The following is an 18,310-nucleotide window of genomic DNA, read 5'->3' on the forward strand; positions in this document are numbered from 1 at the left end:
GTGCAGGGCTGGATGAACACAGCAGGCCAAGCAGCATCAAGCCTCTCTGCTCCTATGATGCTGCTTGGCCTGCTGTGTTCATCCAGCCCTGCACCTTGTTGTCTTGGATTCTCCAGCATCTGCAGTTCCTACTATCTCTAGTAACCCAATTGGATAATATGGAGATGTTTAAAAGGTTAGATAGAATATTATGCAATCTCCCAGAAAGCTGTCATAGACTCAAATCAATTTGTGTAAATAGGCCAGGGTATAAGGCATGATATCAAAGTAGGGGATGTGCCACCCATAGAACAAACATCCATATGTACTCAACCCAGAAAAGTTGGACCAAATGAGGAAAGAGATGTAATTCATCATGGACCTTGACATTACTGAACTGAGTCAATGTAAATGGAACCCACCTATTTTGGTGGTACTGAAGCTAGATGGATCGCAAAATATCACAAAGTCAAGTCAAAGTAACAGGTGAGTTCATATCCAATTCCACAAATGGAAAATTACATTGAGAGGGTTAGGCAAGTACAATTTGTTACAAAAACTGGTTGAAAAAGGAGGTTCGTAAGGTTCATTGATGCAACCAAAATTAGTGTTTGTAACCACAAGTGGACTTTATTAATGTGAAATCATGCTGTTCAAAATGAAACTTTTTTTTTATTATTCATTCACTGGGTGAGAGCATCGCTGGCCAGGCAGCATTTATTGCCCATCCCTAATTGCCCAGAGTCAACCACATTGCTGTGGGTCTGGAGTCACATGTAGACCAGACTGGGTAAGGATGGCAGGTTCCGAAAGGACATTATTGAACCAGATGGGTTTTTCCTGACAATCGACAATGGATTCATGATGATCATTAGATTCTTAATTCCAGATAATTATTGAATTCAAATTCCACCATCTGTCATGGTGGAATTTGAACCCAGATCCCCAGGGTGTTATCTGGGTCTCTGGATTAACAGTCAAATGATAATACCGCTAGGCCATCGCTTCCCCCTAATGTTGGCAACTTTTCAGTGATTAATCAAAAAGATAATTGAAGGATTATGCGACTGTGTAGCATATACAGATAACTTGATTGTGTTCAGCCAAACCTGAGAGAAACATTTACAACATTTGAGCAAATTATTAAATCAATTACGAAGAGCCACTTTGGTGATAAAACCTGGATAAAAGTGAATTTGCCAGAGCAAAAGTGACTTATTTGGGCCAAACTGTTGGACAAGGCCAAGTGGTAAGAGTTATCTTGGAATTTCCCATGTCTAAGACAAGGTGAGTGTGTTTGCATTATATTGGCATCAGTGGACATTGCAGTGACTCTTGACAAATTTGTTTAAAGAATGGCAAGAAATGTAAATAAACAAAAGAACATCAGTGTGCCATTGACAACTGGAAAGCTGTATTGAATACTGCATAGTTTTAGCATCACCAAATTATGCTAAGCCAGTTAACCTGTCTGTTGATGCCCACTATGTCAGTATTGGTGCAGTGTTATTACAAGAGGGCAATATGAGAATCAAACAACCAATCCATTATTTTTCATGTGAGTTGAATATATGTCAGCAGAAATTTTCAACTCTGGAAAGACATACCAACTTTGGTATTGGTCCTACAACATTGAAGTTTACATATCTAGCAACTGTTTGGAGATCGTTGTTTATGTGGATTGTAATCTTGAACTTTTTTTGGAACAATCTCATAACTAGAATTTGAGACTTCGTTGTTTGAGTTTAATTCTACTTTCATACAAGCATAAAGAGGCAATATTGTGGATGGTATTGCCTAACCAGTAGGAAGTACTGGAAGTATAAGCGAGTGGTGCGTTGCTGTTGTAGATATGGATGCTTTTGAACAGATTGGGAGATGATCTGCAATTAGAATTCTTCTATGATGATGGTGACGCTGTTAGCTAGTTTCAGCATTTCCTATGTATCTCTTTGCTATTCATTATGATATTCATTGTTTAGACAATTTCCACCATCTTTGTAGTTTTTCCAAACCTCTGTTTGATATTACGTCCCTTCCTTTTCCTCAATCCAACCCCACCTTTTGTTCAGTTCCTGTAGAAGAGTTGCCTATCTGACAGGTTTCACAGTCCAAACCTGGTCTGTTTCTTTTTTAATATAGCCACAAGCTTTCAGAGTACTGCCTCCTTCGTCGGGCAGACCCCATCTGTCAAAGGAGCAGTGTTTCGAAAGCTTGTGATTTCAAATAAACCTGTTGGACTATAACCTGGTGTCATGTGACTTCTGACCTTGTCCACCCCACTCCAACACTGGCATCTCCACATCCTTTTTTATATATTTCCAGTGTTCGATGTTTATCTTATTACCATCAGATGTCCACCTGTTCAAATTGTCAAATCATTGGTACAGCCTCACAAGATGCTGATTTAACTTTGTAATATCCTATCTTTGGGTAGAGGTTAAAAAAGCCCAATTTGGGACACCATGCTTTTAGGATGGGAGAGTGTCAGGGAGCGTGCAAAAAAAAAAAATTGAGGGGGCAGTTCTGGGACTTCAGTTATGTAGATAGCTTGGAAAAGCAGTGGTCTTAGAGAAGAGAATGGTGAGGGGAGATTTGTTAGAAGTGCTCAAACTATAAGGGTCAGGAAAGACAGAACAGCTGTTCAATTTGGTGCAGGATAAAGAAACCTGTGGTGACATAGGAAAAATCTTTTTACACAGTATGTGGTTAGCATCTGGAGTGTGGTGGGGGCAGATTTGATTATGGCTTTCCAAAGGCAATTGTACAATCATCTGGAAAAAACACTTGCAAGGCTGTGGGGAAGGGGCAGGAGAGTGGGTCTAGCTGAGGTTTAGCAGGGACCTGCCATAGAAACGGTGAGCTGAATGACTTTCCTATGTTCTACCCGTTTTCTGATTCGGTGGTATTCTATTAGTAGCCTGTCTTTGTGTTTTTGCCAGGTCCTTGTTGTCCTTAACTATGGGCAGGGAAAGTGCATAGAGCATTGCATGGACAAAATATAGTGCCTTTTGTTTCCTACTCTGTTTCTAACAGTGTTTTACCTCACATTGTTTATGCATAGTTTGAGTGGAAAACTACAATTCACAAATTGTATACCTGGTTCATTTCCTTCAAAGAGCCTATTTGCACTCTATAAATTGAATTTTTTGAAAGTATTCATCCTTGGAATGTAGGTATTGCTCGCAAGGCCAGCATTTATTACCCATTCCTTGTCCATTGGAAACGGGTGATGAGCCATTTTCTTCAAACTGTGGTGAAGTTACTCCCATGATACTGTTGGGTGGGTAGTTTTAAGATTTTGACTGAGCAAAAATGAAAGGATTTGGAATATTCATCCAGGTCAAGAGATAATGTGACTGGGAAAGGGAATTGGGAAATGATGACCCAAAGCATTTACTGCACTTGTCTTAAGTTCTTGAGATTGTGGGTTTGAGAGGTGCACTTGAGAAAGCCTAGATGAGTTTCTGCACTGCACCTTGTGGATGGTGCACACAACAAATCTCGTTAGTCAGTGATTGTGAGAGTGAATATTTACAGTAGCTGTTGGGAGTCATCCACATGAACTCGTTGTCCTGAATGATGTTTAGCTTCGAGTGGCATTAAAGTTGCACTTATCCAGGTCAGTGGAGAGTATTCTGTCAAAATTCTGACTTGCGTCTTATACATAAGAATGTGAGAAATAGAAATGAGGGAATGTTATTCGGTCCCCTGTACCTGCTCTGTATGTCAAAGCTGGTTTGATTATGGCCTTAATTTCACTTTCCGGCTTTACTCCACTGACATTCAAAATGTGTCTAACTTGGCTTTTAATGTATACAATTACATAGCTTCCACTGCTGTCTGTAGAAGAGAATTCTAAAAATTAATTACCTCCTGTAGATAAAATTCTTCCTTGTCTCCAACATATATGGGACACCAATGATTTTGAAACTGTGTACCTTTGTTCTAGATTGTTTCCTCTCTTGGGCATTCTTTCAACAAATGTCCTGCCTGGCCCCCTTCTGAATCTTTCATATTTCAGTAAGGTAACTTCTCATTCTTCTAAACTGGAAAGAGCATAGACCCAAGCTACTTCACCTTTCCTAATAAGAAATCCCTCATCTTCGTACTGAGCAGCATTTCCTATCTCTGAACTGATTCCATCTAGGTTAGGTCCCTCCCACAGAAGGTGACCAAAACTGCAAAGTGTGATGTCACTAATGCTTTATACACTTGTTACAATCTTCTCTATTTTCAGATTCCATCCTCCGTGCCATGTCTGCATGTTGACTTTTGGTGATTCATATACGAGGCTCCCCAGAAGCACATGAATATCTCAGTCCATTTAAAGATTAATGTGTCTTTCTGTTTTCCTTCCAGGGGGCCGTATTTTCCCACATCCTTCACCTGTCTGCTTTTTGTCCAATTGTCTAAACTACCTCTATCCCTTTAGAGACTGTTAGTATGCTCCTCATAAATTGCTTTCCTTTCTCTACATATATCATTGACAAATTGTCTACAATTTCATTCAAGTCATTCATGTAGATCGTAAACAGTTTAGGCTACAGCCTGATAGCTGAGGCATTCTGTTAGTTACTGTTTGTCATCCTGAAAATGACAGTTATCTGTAATCTCTGCTTCCTGTTAGCTAACCAGTCCACTATCCATGCTAATGTATCACTCAACACACCTAAACTGTTCGCTTGTCCAATAACCTTTTAGGTAGTATCCTGTTGAATGACTTTTGGAAATCTAAATATACTATGTCTATTACTACTTCATCCACCCTGCTATTACATTTTCAAAAAAAAACACTAAGAAGTTTGTCCAAACATTTTCCTTTTGGTAAATGTATGTTGATTCTGCTTGACAATATTAGGATTTTCTAAATATCCTGCAACCACCTTTCTTGAAATTTCTCAATGACAAACTTGAGACAAAATGTTTCCTGCTTTCCATCTTCCTGGGTTGAGTAAGGGTGTTCTATTTCTTGCTTTAGAATCTGCTGGTGCCTTTCCAGAATTTAAGAAATTAAGGAATCTGAGGTTGTAAAATGTATCTGATATCTGTGTCCCTTCTGTTTAGACCCTAAGGCACAGGCCATCAGATACAGGGATCTTTTCAACCATTTTCACTCTTTGTTTCATTTATTTTCCCTTTTCTCTCTAACAGTGATTATTTTATGTTCCTAGCTCCCATTTGCACACAGCTTTTTCAAAGATCCTTATGATGCTTTTTGCCTAATCTACAGTGAAGAAAATAACAAAAGTGCATCTAATTTCCCATTATTAATTCCCCAGGGACCAATGTTTACTTTAGATATCCTTTTCCTCCTTTATTTTTGCAGAAGCTTTTATTGTCTGCTTTTATATTTCATGTAATTTACCCTGACCCCTCTAGTTGCTGCCATTTTGGTCATCTGTCTCTAGTTTCTAAAACTTTTCTGATCTTCTGCCTGACTACTAATCTTAACGGTGTTCGTTCTTTTTTTCTACCTAAATTTGATGCACCCTTCACTTTTTTTAAAGTTAGCACTGAATACTTTATTCTTCTAGTAGGATATTTCATTCTCGATAGAATAGATATATTTTGTTAATTATTGAATATCTTGTCAGCCAACTGCCACTGCTTCTTTACTGGTAGATTCCCTGATAGGTACCAGAAATACACTCTTCTAAGAAACTATCCTGAATACATGCCATGAACTCAGCCTCCAGGATATCTTTGCCATTTTCACATGCCCAACTGATGTGACAATTAAAGTCACTCATAATTATTGCAGTATCTTCCTTGCAAGCTTCCATTCTATCCTATGCGTCACAGCTTGGTATGGCAACTGCTCTTCCCAGAACTGCACAGAGTTGTAATCGCAGCCCAGTCCATTACACAAGCCAACCTTCCATCCATTGACTCCATCTATACATCTCGCTGCCTTGGAAAGGCAGCCAACATCATCAAAGACCCGTCCCACCCCGATTATAAACTCTTCCAACATCTTCCATCAAGCAGAAGAAATAAAAGCTTAAGCACTTGTACCAAAAGATTCAAGAACAACTTCTTCCCTGCTGTTATTAGACTTCTGAATGGACCTCTCAAATTTTAAATGCAATGTAGGTCACTCTGTGCACCTTGTCTGCAGCCATAACATTGTGTTCCTCACTCTGTTCTATTACCCTTATGCACTTTGTATGATATAATCTGCCTGTACTGCACGCAAAATAAAACTTTTCAATAGGCCTGGGTACATACGACAATAATAAATTAAATCAAAATCAAAAAATCTCTGTCCTCTGTAACTGTGATGTGGAAACCTATGACTTCATCCCACCTTCATTATCAGTTCCACCTAAATCGATTCTATATTTTGATATTTTGAACCAAGATCATTTCACACTCTTGGCTGATCTCATCCTTTATTAACAGAACCCATCAACTTTAACTTTTTGTATATACTAATGAAATGTCAAATGTCTTTGAATATTCTCTACTAGCTATCATATTCTTATTTCATTCTGTTTGTGCTATCAGTTATGTTGCACATATTCAGTTAAAGAGCCTTTTTATAGTTTTATAGTCTTTTTATAGTTTTGCTGACTGATCTTGTATGCTAGTCTGCTGTTATCTTTGTACACCCTCTCCCTTGCTGTCACACTCCTAGTTACCGTTATCCATATGATTTCCATGTAATATTGTCTTGTCCTGTCTAACTTTGCAAATCTCCCATCAAGTGGACCACCTTATCACCATAAAAAGTCTAGCTGTCAGAGCTCTCTGCAGCCCTAGTTGTATAATTTGCTAGTACCCTAGTCCCAGTGCAGCTTGGGTGAAGGCTACACCAAGCAGTGTGCCGTAAATCAAAACCCGTTTCTCCCACACCACCCTTTGAACCGTGCATAATTACAGGGTGAATCAATGCTTTTCCATTATCCATTGTTTTTTGCCTTGCAGAGTGGAAATGGATAATCGAGAAACATATGGTTTATGTTGTAATTTGGTGTGCAACCTCGTTAACCTTTCAATAGATCTTCAGTGTTATACATACACTTGAAGGGGGCTAATTTTTTAAACTCCTATAATAATTATGTGATTATCAAATAGATGTAACACAAGGCTTTGGGTGTTCCAATGTACAGCATCACTCTGCTCTGAGGATATCTATTACTTGTGTCCTTCCTATTAAAGTGTCTGACTTTCCCGATACAACTGTTACTTTAAAAGTCAAGAATAAAGCCAAGTTTTAAGTGTGTTTTTCCAGTAATGATTTTGGTGGGGGGGACAATGTATGACATTAAGCTGTCTGGTAGGAAAGGTATGCGATAAATTGAGAGAATAGATTGGAACAATCCCCTCTAGTGACCGATAATTTGAATTCCCAGAGCTCAACAAGATTTCAAGTTTTGAGACAGTTACTATATTTTAAAAAAACTAGTATTCCATAAGTAACTTATACTGTACAGAAAAATTCCCTTATTAATGCTTTAACCCAACAGAAATATTTCAATTCTGAAGAAGAGTCATACCAGACTCAATATTAACATATATTTCTCTCCGCAGATGCAGCCTGACCTGCTGAGTTTCTCTAGCATTTTGTTTGTTTCAAAAATCCCCTTCCGTGGTTATTCGTTACTCATTGATGAAAAGGTCACACCATTCTCCAGAAACTAGTAGAAAGTTCAGCCAAGTAACATCTATTCTCAAGCTGACTTTCAGGATGTGGGTTATTGTGGACATCCCTGACACAAGCTAAAGCTATCCTAATCCACTGATACCACAGTGTGGAGCTGGAGGAATACAGCAGGCAAAAATCAAACGCAATAAATGCAAGTACAGTCAGCCTTGTATATAGGACTTCATCGCAAACAGCAGGTGCAGGTGTATCATTGAGAGCAGTAAGATTTTTTTGGAGGAATAGTGATCATGGGAGAAGTCACAATGTATAAGCACTTCCTCCAGTCTCATTTGGTCTCCCCCATGCTTGCTGCTCAAGCTCCTACAGGCAAAGTTTTTCTCTCCCTTGCTGCTCCTTCAGAAACAAATCTGAGATTAGGGCATCAGGAAGGTGTAGAGCAAGGGAAGTTTGATTGGAGGTGGATCCATTGACCATTAAATTTCAGCATCTTTCTGGAGGCCTATGAGAAGAAGCAGAAGTCACAAAGAGATTGGAGGAATCAATCATTAAACCCAGTAATAAGAACGGGGAGCAGGCCTGGTGGAACTGTCTGCACCAAGAAAGGCAGGAGCCACTGGAGAGAGAGCCCATCTCGTGTTAAATTTCCTGTGATCTTGTGACTTTGAGGTTTTGAATGTATTGATTGGGCTCCATTTTGCCATTAATTTTTCATTCCTCAAGACTGTTTTTGTTTCTACAGCATGGACATCTTAAAATGGAACTCATTTGAGTTTTTTATCAGTGACATTTTGGATCTTCTGATGGATCTGCTGTAAATATGTTTCCTAATCCAATTGTTTCTGACCTGGTGAATAGCTGTTACTGTGGAGTAATATTAAGGCACAAAGATAATAATGGTCTCCAGTTTGATTCCTGTTTAGCGCCAGGATTTTAGTTGAGGTGTTTGTGGTGGTTGGCAGAATTGTACTTAAATTTTGGATCATTGGGATCTTTTCAGGGGTAGAAATGATCTGTATAAGAGGGATGGGTTCCACTTGCATTGGAAGGTGACCAATATCCTTGCCAGGAGATGTGCTAGTGCTTTTTAGGAGACTTTAAACTAGTAAGGTGGGTGGGGGGAGCCAAAGCGATAGTGAGAAAAGGCTGAGGCTGGTACAGTAGGGAAGCAAGTCAAATAGTCGAAGCGTTCAAGAGCTTGGCAGAGAACAAGGTAAGACTGATAAATTAAACTGCATTTACTTCAATGGAAGAGGCCTTTTTTTTTGCTTTATTCATTCACAGGATGAGGGCATCACTGGATGGGCAGCATTTATTGCCCACCCCTAATTGCCCAGAGGGTAGCTAAGAGTCAGCCACATTGCTGTGGGTCTGGAGTCACATGTAGGCCAGACCAGGTAAGGGTGGCAGTTTCCTTCCCTAAAGGACATCAGTGAACCAGATGGGTTTTCCCAACAGTCGACAACAGATTCAAGGTCATTATTAGACTCTTAGTTCCAGATTTTTTATTTTATTCAATTCAAATTTCAATACCTGCCATTGCAGGATTCAAACCCGGGTCCCCGGAACATTATCTGGGCCTCTGGATTAACAGTCCAGCGATAATCCCTTTGACAGATAAGGCAGATGAATTTAAGGCATGTTTGGTAACATGGGACTAGGATATCCTAGCCATGGCAGAGACATGGCTCGGGGATGAACAGGACTGGGAGCTAAATGTTCCAGGGTATAGATGCTATAGGAAGGATAGAAGGAGAGGCAAGAGAGGAGGGGGATAGTGTCTTTTGGTTAGGGATAGCATTATGGCTGTACTCAGGGAGGATATTCCTTGGAGATAGTCCAGTGAAGCTATGTGATTGGAACTGAGAAATAAGAAAGGGATGATCACCTTGTTGGGATTGTATTATAGGCCACCCCCAATAGTCAGCAGGAAATTGAGAAGCAAATGTGTAAGGAGATCTCTGATATCTGTAAAAAGAAGAGTGCTTTAATGATAGGGGATTTTAACTTTCCAAACCTAGACTGGGACTACCATAGTGTTAAGGACTTGGGTGGGGAGGAATTTAAGTGCATACAAGAAATCTTTCTTCTACCTACTAGAGAAGGAGCAATACCTGATCTTCTGTTGGGAAATAAGGCAGAGCAAGTAACTGAGGTGTCAGTGTGGGAGAACTTTGAGGCAATTGATCATAATTCTAATAGTTTTAAAATAGTGATGGAAAAGAATAGAACTGATCAAGAAGTTAGAGTCCTAAATTAAAGTAAGGCCAATTTTAATGGTGTTAGACAGGAACTTTCAAAAGTTGACTGGGGAAGGCTGTTCACAGGTAAAGGGACAATTGAGAAATGCGATCACGAGTTCAGAGGCAGTATGCTTTTGTTAGTGTGAAGGGCAAGGCTGGTAGGTGTAGGGAATGCTGAAAGACTAGAGAAATTGAGGCTCTGGTCAAGAAAAAAGGAAGAGGCATATGTCAGGTATAGACAGCTGGGATCAAGTGAATCCCTCAGAGTATATCAAGGCAGTAGACATCACCTTAAAAGACTTAGTTATGTTGAATTTGCATTACAGAAACTCAATCGGTGTTTATGCTCCACGTGAGTTCCCTCCCTCCCTTTGCCATATCCTATCAATAGAACCATCTATTTCTTTCAAGCTCATGTTTATCTACATTTTCCATTAAATGCATCTAGGCTGTGGTTCTCTGCCTTGTTGTAGTGAATTCAAATTACTTTTGAGTAAAAAGGTTCCTTCTCAGTCCCTCCTAGATTTATTCATTCAGTTTGTTAATAGCCATTCAACCTTACTCACATTAACTGGCAAGGAGATTTTTCATATGTAATCCAGTAAGCAATGCTGAAAGTACAAGCAGGTCGAACACCATCTGTGAAGAGAGAAACAGAGTAAATGTTGCCAGTTGATAACCTTTTCACTGGCAAACAGAAATGTTAATTATGTTTCTCTCTACAACCTTACTGCCAGATGTAGTCAATATTTCCAGCATTTGCTGCTCTTTCTTCAGACTCCCAGCAACCTGAGATGAGGCCAGTTAGAAAGATCCGAGAGTTGATATTAAGCTATTTTTACATTGAATGTAATCAGCATTGTAACTTTTCTGTAACTACCTGATACAGAAAGAAGCTTAAAGTCAGATCCATCATTAGTACCTTAAGTGCGTGATTTTGCACAGATCAGATTTGTTTGTATGTTTTAATATTATTAATTTGGATTGCCACATTGCAATAAGTGAAAACTAGAAGTTGACGGCCAAATGTTGCTAATGTCGTAGAATGTATTATAAATTAGGTTTCAGTTAACCAATTCCATTCTAACTTTCAGAAACGCCGCTCTAGCCGACAAGTAAAAAGAAAGAGATACACAGAGGACCTAGAATTTAAAATATCTGACGATGACGATGCAGGAAAAGATTCACCATTAAGCACTTCACAGTCTGAACAGGTATTGGTCACAAGTCAATGACTGAACAATCTAGATCCTTTTAATGAGTTGGACAATGTTATGCTTTGTATTTAAGTGCCATATAAATGTAGTAAGAAGACATTTCAATTATTTTCTCATGTGAAATAATGCATGAACAGTTTTATTCATATTAGTCAAGTTTTTTTAAAACACAATTTGCATTTTATAATTTTAAATATTAATTTTGTTTACAACATTTATAAAAATGGACAATAGACTGAGTATTTTATGTCGCACTCATCCAAAGTTGGTTAAATGGTGCTCAATACCTTTTTAATCTCATCTAAAATATGAATTCACATGTAACAACTGGCTCTGTACTGGAGGAAAATCATTATTTTACAATCACCAGTGGTAAAATTGCTATTTGCACTTTGAGCGCGAGTTTAAATCTAAAAATGAGCAAGTATGTAAAAAGGAAACATGGCTAGGATGAATATGGATATTCATGAATATGAATATTTTAAAAAGCAGATTCAGGAGAATTTATAGCAGGAAATAGAGAAATGGGAGTGAGCAAAACAATAATTTTGACTCTTTTCATGGAAGGAAGTTACCAGAAATCTCCCAGAACCAAAGATCCAGGTAACTTGGGAGAATGAGCAGTTGAAGGAAATTACTATGAGTAATAAGGTTATACTAGAGAAATACCGGTCCAAAAATGTGCAAGATAGGTGGATTGGCCATGCTGAAAAAAATTTCCTCAGTGTCCAGGAATGTCTAAGTTAGGTGGATTAGCCATGGGGTATTAAACCCCATGCGGGGTTACGGGGATAGAGGCGGGGGAGGGTTTCCAGCTGGGATGCTGTTCAGAGAAGTGGTGCAGTCTTGATGGGCCAGATAGCCTCTATTTGTACTTAGATATTCATAGAATCATAGAATTCCTTTGAAAAGTGCAAAATATTTGAAAAGATAGACAGGATAGATGCAGGTAAGACATTTCCCCAGTTGAGAATTTTTAAAATTTGAGGGCAGTGAAGCCCATAAGAAATTGGAACAGGAATAGGCCATTCAGCCCCTCAAGCCAGCCGTGCCATTCAACAGATTCATGGCTGATCCAACATTCGTCACATCCACTCTCCTGCCCTTTCCCTGTAACAGTCGATTCCCTGACTGATCAAGAATCTATCTATCCAAGCCTTAAAAAATACACACGATCTCTGCCCCCACAGCGGTCAAGTTCCAAAGACTCTCAACCCTCCGAGAGAAGAAATTCCTCCTCATCTCAGTCTTGAATTGGTGTCCCTTCATTCTGAACATATGTCCTCTGGTCCTAGACTCTCCTGTGAGGGAAAACATCCTCTCGGTGTTTACCCCACCCTCTCAAGCCCTTTAACAATCCTTTCTATTTCATTGAGATCAGCTGTCATTCTTCTAAATTTTAATGAGTAGAATCCCAACCTTTGCTCATAAGACAATCCTTCCATACCAGGGTCATCCTATTGAAACTTCTCTGAACTGCCTCCAATGAAGTGCTGTCTTTCCTTAAATAAGGGACCCAAAACTGCTCACAGTACTCCAGATGTGGTCTCACCAGCACCTTGTACTGGTGCAATTAAACTTCCCTGCTCTTATGCTCCAACCCCTTTGAAGTAAGAGCCAACTTTGGAGGCTTTGGAATTTTTTCTGTCAGAAGTCTTTGGCAGCTCAGGCTTTGAGTGCATTTGAAGTAGAGTTCATTAATTTTTGATTATTAATTGCATAAAAGATTATGGGGATAGTGAGAGTAATAGATATTGAAACATTTGATCAACCATGACAGCTGAATGGCTAGCTCCTGTTCCTATATTCTTAGACAAGCAAGTATGAAATATTTTAATTAGATTGCTGCATTTAATCCATTATTGACCCTGATTTTATCACTTTTCTATCCTTTTCAGTATCAAAAACTGTAATTACCTGATTGATACTTATTGGTTGATTCAGATGAATGACCATTCATAGTGGCCAGCACCTGAAACTGTGAAGAAAATCTTTTGTAACTGAGTTTCGGTATTCTATATGGCTGTCATTTTCATTGCATCGATGTTTAGTGACATGGAAATCCTCACCATGTGCTTCTGTCATACATGCTGTATCCAGGCTGACAACTTGAATGTATATTTACACGTGGAGCTTACAATAGTCATGCATTTTGGAGTGGAATGTTGTGTCAAAAGTCTTTCAAAAATTATGACATAGGAGTTGAGGGTAATGTGTAAAGTAAGTGGATGTTCTGTGGCAATGGTTGCGATAAGTCCGAGCATGTATCCTCTATTATGATGTCCATATTGCAATTTCTCTCTACCTCATTGTAACTGTTATAATTCTAGTTCCTTCTCTTACTAACTTCCTTTTCTCCTCGCTCTCTTTTTATCCGTCTCTCAGACTCCGCCCCCCCCTCCCCTCCCCTCCCCATTCTTAATGGGGAACCCAGCTGGTGTCAGTGATTGGATGGTTGCTGGCCAAGTTGGAGCTTAGAATAACAATGAAGTGGGAAGAGGTATGCTGAGGAAAGAAGCAGTTCAGAGCTCAGGTTTGTGGAGGAACTATCCAGGCAATGCTGGTGTGAAGTATTGGATATTAGTGTGAAAGCTGATAGATAGCAAGAAAATGAAAAGAGTAACACTCACTGAGGATGAGGTGTGCAGTGCTGCAGACCAAGTTATGAATATTTTTCAGGTGTTCATGTCTGGGTGAGAAGAGGAATGCTCGCAATGGTGAATGCAGCCTGCTGGTTGAACTGCGTTTTAGCCAAAGGCAAGGAAAATGCCGTAGTGTGGGAGGGAAAGGGAGAAGTCAAGGGAAGCAACTGAATGGCAACTCATTAAAGGCAAATTCAAGAAATCCCTGCCAGTATGCTGGGTTGGTACTCTTTTTAAAGGTATACTCCAGGATATTGATGTAAATCCTGTTTTTAAGACTGTGAATATATTAATAGTATTGGTAATATCATGAGGATTCCATTAAGACATTCTCACCTGTCCAGATTAACCAGCATTTCAAATGCATCCAGACAACAGTTGCATGGAGCCTACAAAGAGGCCAGTGAAGGACTGCAGGAGCAGTAAGGTCCACTGAGCAGGAAGGTTGTTTATAAGTTACTGAGTTGGGATAGACCACTCCACAAATGCAAATTAGCAAGAGAAATCCATTCAGCTCCCCACCAAGTGTGCCATTACGTAAGATTGTGGCTGATCCAAATGTGGCCTTAACTGTACTTTCCAGGCAGCCCTTTTATATCCTGTGACTCTCACGAAGGGGCCATCAAGCTCAAAACAAGTTATGTATGGGAAGGTTGGGAATTCTGAGTTGGTCTGAAACGTTAGTGGGAGCTTGGTGGAGATATATATTAAAATAAAAGGATTGATTTTAAAATAAGCATTCTAGATGCTGGAGCAACTCAACAGGTGTGGCAGCATCTATGGAGAGAAAGACAAAGTTAATATTTTGAGCCCAATCTGATTCCTCCCTGACCCTGTGCACTGATCTTGGGGTAGCCCAGCAGATGCCAGTGATCAGAGTCTCCTAGCCATGGGCACTTGGAGACCAGAACCAAAATAAGGTGTTATAAACTTAATTTAAATAATAGGTTCCATTTTCATTAAATTAACTTTCTAACAAATGAAGATAACATGGCTAGCAGAGCTGGAACAGATTTGAGACTCATGGGAGTGCCATCAAAAGGTGGGAACCTATGACAACATTGTTACAGGCCACTTTTAAATTGGGGTTTTACTTTTTCAAGGTGTTGGAAAAAAAAAGTCACTCAGTATTTTGACCTAGGCAGTAGAGTTTGTGGACAAAATCATTGTACTTCAAGCTGTAACATGCCAATCCATTGTGTGCATGGGATTCCAAATGGCATTTCCTTCAGTGTCCGACATAACAGACTTGAGGAAAGTGATAGGTCATGGAATAAAAAGGAGAGTTGCAACATGGATACAGGTTGGCTGAGTGATGGGATTTCTTTTATTCACTTGTGGGACATGGGCATTGTTGGCTGGGCCAGTATTTATTGCCCGTTGCAAAGAAATGGGTGGCCACAGGCAGACTTGCCTGGATTAAAACCCTGAAGCACCATTTGGTTTTGGTGACCCAGGAATAATTGGCTTTAAATGACTCAATAATAAACCTAATTGGCAATCTTGCTGCCAGTGGGTGGGACTTTCATGTTATGTTGTCTTCTTCCACCACCACTAAATTGGGAGTCATTTTCTTTACACTGGGAATCGGAAATAGGTCCTGTCTGATTCTCCTGACTGACCACTCTCCCACTTTTCTGCCACCAATCCCCAGTGCCATCATGTGACTCCAGTGGGTTCCTTTAAATGCTGCCCAGTGGCTGGAAATTGAAGATGTATCTTACAGAAGAGAACGCAGAGGCCAGACTGGTCTTCTGAAACAGTAGAGAGCCCTTTGATTTAAATGCTGGCTACCTGCTGTCTTTCATTCCCAGTATGAATAAACAGCACCAATGTCTTGGAAGCAAAATGACGTTCTCCTGCTGTCCTGACTAACATTAATGCCTGAAATGACATCACTAATGCAGATCACTAATGCGTCATTCTCAGTTATATTTAGGTCAGGAGCAGAATTGAGTTCAATGTGCCCATTGTGTCTTTCTTTCTCAAGTCCTGAAAAGTTCCAAGGTTGGCATATTAAAAATAAGCCATCTGTTTTAAAGTGAAACCTCTTTTTTGTTCCCCCCTCTGTTCCTTCTGTTCCTACACCCCGAAGAAACAAAACCAAAATTTAAAAAATGCAAATATAATTTCTGTAAACAAGGTGGAATAAATGTTTGTCTGTGATGTGTCAGGGGCCTGAATCATAATTTCCAACTTGTTTGAACACATTTTACTTTACATTGTTGGCTTTAGCGAAGAAACGACCTGAAATGTAATTGTGTTTCTCTGCTTCATCTCTTGATTTTTGGTTTGAATTGTAATGTGTTGTAACGAGTATACCATCCACAAAAATTACAGAATGCAATTTTTGCTGTAATGGGTTATCTTTTATTTTTGAGGGACTGCCACAATTTGCATGCGGTTGGGATTTTTTGGCGTTGCTAGTACTGTTTATATACAGGATTTTGAAAATCTCAAACAGTAGGTCTTGCACCTATAGTAAATTATCTGGCAGTTTAAAACGTATCCCATAGTTGTTGTACATTGATTGGTACTGTATTAAACAAGTTTACCAGATACTGAGTATTTTGTTGGAAACCACTTCCTTCAGAAGAAGAGCAGCAATATGCAAATTATTCAAGGAAACTGTCTAAAATCTTAGACCTGAACAGTAGAGCAAACAAGCATTGTGATCTAAAAAGTATTAGTTTTAAGTAGATAAATCATTTATAAATAAATTCAGAACAGTACTTTAAATTTTGACTGCTGCTTTGATTTTAATTTCCTAATCAAAACTCACTTGATGAACATTGATGCCCTTTCATAAAGTCATAGAGACAGCACAATAACAGACCTTTCTGTCCAACGTGTCCATGCTGACCAAATTTCCCAAACTAAACTAGTCCCACTTGCCTGCGTTTGGCCCATATCCCTCTAAACCTTTCCAGTCATGTACCTGTCCAAATATCTCTCAAATGTTATAACTGCACCTGCATCTACCACTCCCTCAGGCGGTTTGTCCCTCTTACAAACAACTCTGTGTTTAAAAATTGTCCCTTAGGTCCCTTTAACAATCCCAGAGCCTTATTTCTCTTGCAAGGAGTTTGTGAGATGAATTTACTCAGATCCCTAGATGGTGCTACTAAAGCAACTGAGGCTTTTTGCAAGGAGCATATGTGTTCATGTATGTCTGTCATAAATTCAGATTCACAACTGTTTTTATTATTGAATAATTCTTTCAGGAGTCTGCAGCTGGTCCAGTTACTGAGAAGATCTTGAGCATGCGAGTGGTGAAGAAAACTGTAAGCAGTAACATTCTCTTGTAAGGCATGTAGGGAGTAATTGACTAACTGGTCTTTTCATAATCCTTAAGTACAGATATTGGATCTGCCAGTAACAGCTGGCAGCCATGTAACAGTAGCAGGTCAAAATTTGGGCATTTAGGTCTTTATAGCGGTTGTTGATTATATGAATTGAGTATAATTTTGTATTGTGATTTGTGAATGATACTGAAAATGCATCGGTGTAAATGTAACCTTCTGCAAACAACAGAACATGATTGTGAGTTTATTAGAGGGACAATATTTTAAATTATAACACTTTTTTGAGATTAATTTTTATGATTGCCAACAATAATACATGTGGCTTCCAGTAGTGCAGCTGTAAACTGCTGCTGCTGCTTCAGGAAATGGTACATTTGGCATCTGCTTAACGCTGTGGGTTTGGCAGGCAGCCAGGTCGAGGTCAAGTTATTGTGAATGAAGTAGCTGGTGGTTAAGGAGGAGATAAAATGATTCATGAGTTGGTTGACACAGTAAGTAGAGTAGTTGGAATTGATAGCTTTTCGTAAGGATATTGCAGGGGGATAAAGTAATCCCTGCCAAAGGAAACTTTTGGTGTTCTTTGCGTTCTAATACTACTTAAGCAGGTTATAACTGTGTCCCTAACCACTTTATAGTGAATTGCCTGAAGATTTAAATGACAGTGACAAATGGTTGTGTTGACATCAGATTCTAAAATGTGCTTGTGATTTCAGACTGAGTCTGGAGAAGAGGTGGAAGTGGAAGAGTTGTTTGTCAAATACAAAAACTAGTAAGTATGTTTGCAGATTAAACTTAATCCGAAATGGTGCTTAGGCATTCTTTCCCTGAATGGGTGACATTGTACCATAAAGTAGATTGATGAAAATTATGTCCTTGTGGAAATTCATAAGGGTCCTGCCCTCAGCATGATTTTGAAAGCTATTAAGTCGAAAATTAATTATCCTCTGACTCAGTTTGTATGCTGCTGAATGTTCTCATGAAAGCATTGATAGCTACATCATATTAACTGAGAAAGTCTATATGCTTGCACTTCACTATTTCCTTGAAATATCTCCAATATCATTCATTAAGCATTTTAAAAAACTGTAAATAATCAAGTGGAAACATAACATCTAGCCATCAACAAAAGCAACAGAGTTTCAGAAATTTTAAAAAAGCAAACACTGGCTGCTACTTACTATCAATGACCTGAGGCCATTACAAAGTTTTAAAAATAGATTTGTGACGTAACATCTTATGCAAACACAAAATACCGAGCAAACCAGACAGCATCTGTGAAGAGAGAAGCTGTCTTGTCTTTTCGGATCTGTGACTC

At 39.2% G+C, this 18,310-nt stretch overlaps 1 protein-coding gene across 1 annotated transcript in view; it reads left to right on the plus strand.

Moving 5' to 3' along the window:
• Window positions 1–18,310, plus strand: part of LOC109916793 (chromodomain-helicase-DNA-binding protein 7-like) — an 87,403-nt gene that overhangs the window by 43,037 nt on the left and 26,056 nt on the right. The window contains exons 4-6 of the mRNA XM_048595705.1: window positions 10,926–11,045; window positions 16,915–16,974; window positions 17,709–17,764. Coding sequence (XP_048451662.1) covers window positions 10,926–11,045; window positions 16,915–16,974; window positions 17,709–17,764 — 236 coding nt within the window. The remainder of the gene's footprint in view (window positions 1–10,925; window positions 11,046–16,914; window positions 16,975–17,708; window positions 17,765–18,310) is intronic.

The sequence above is a fragment of the Rhincodon typus genome, chromosome 4 (assembly GCF_021869965.1).
Source record: "Rhincodon typus isolate 14 chromosome 4, sRhiTyp1.1, whole genome shotgun sequence".
In the NCBI taxonomy this organism is placed as follows: domain Eukaryota; kingdom Metazoa; phylum Chordata; class Chondrichthyes; order Orectolobiformes; family Rhincodontidae; genus Rhincodon; species Rhincodon typus.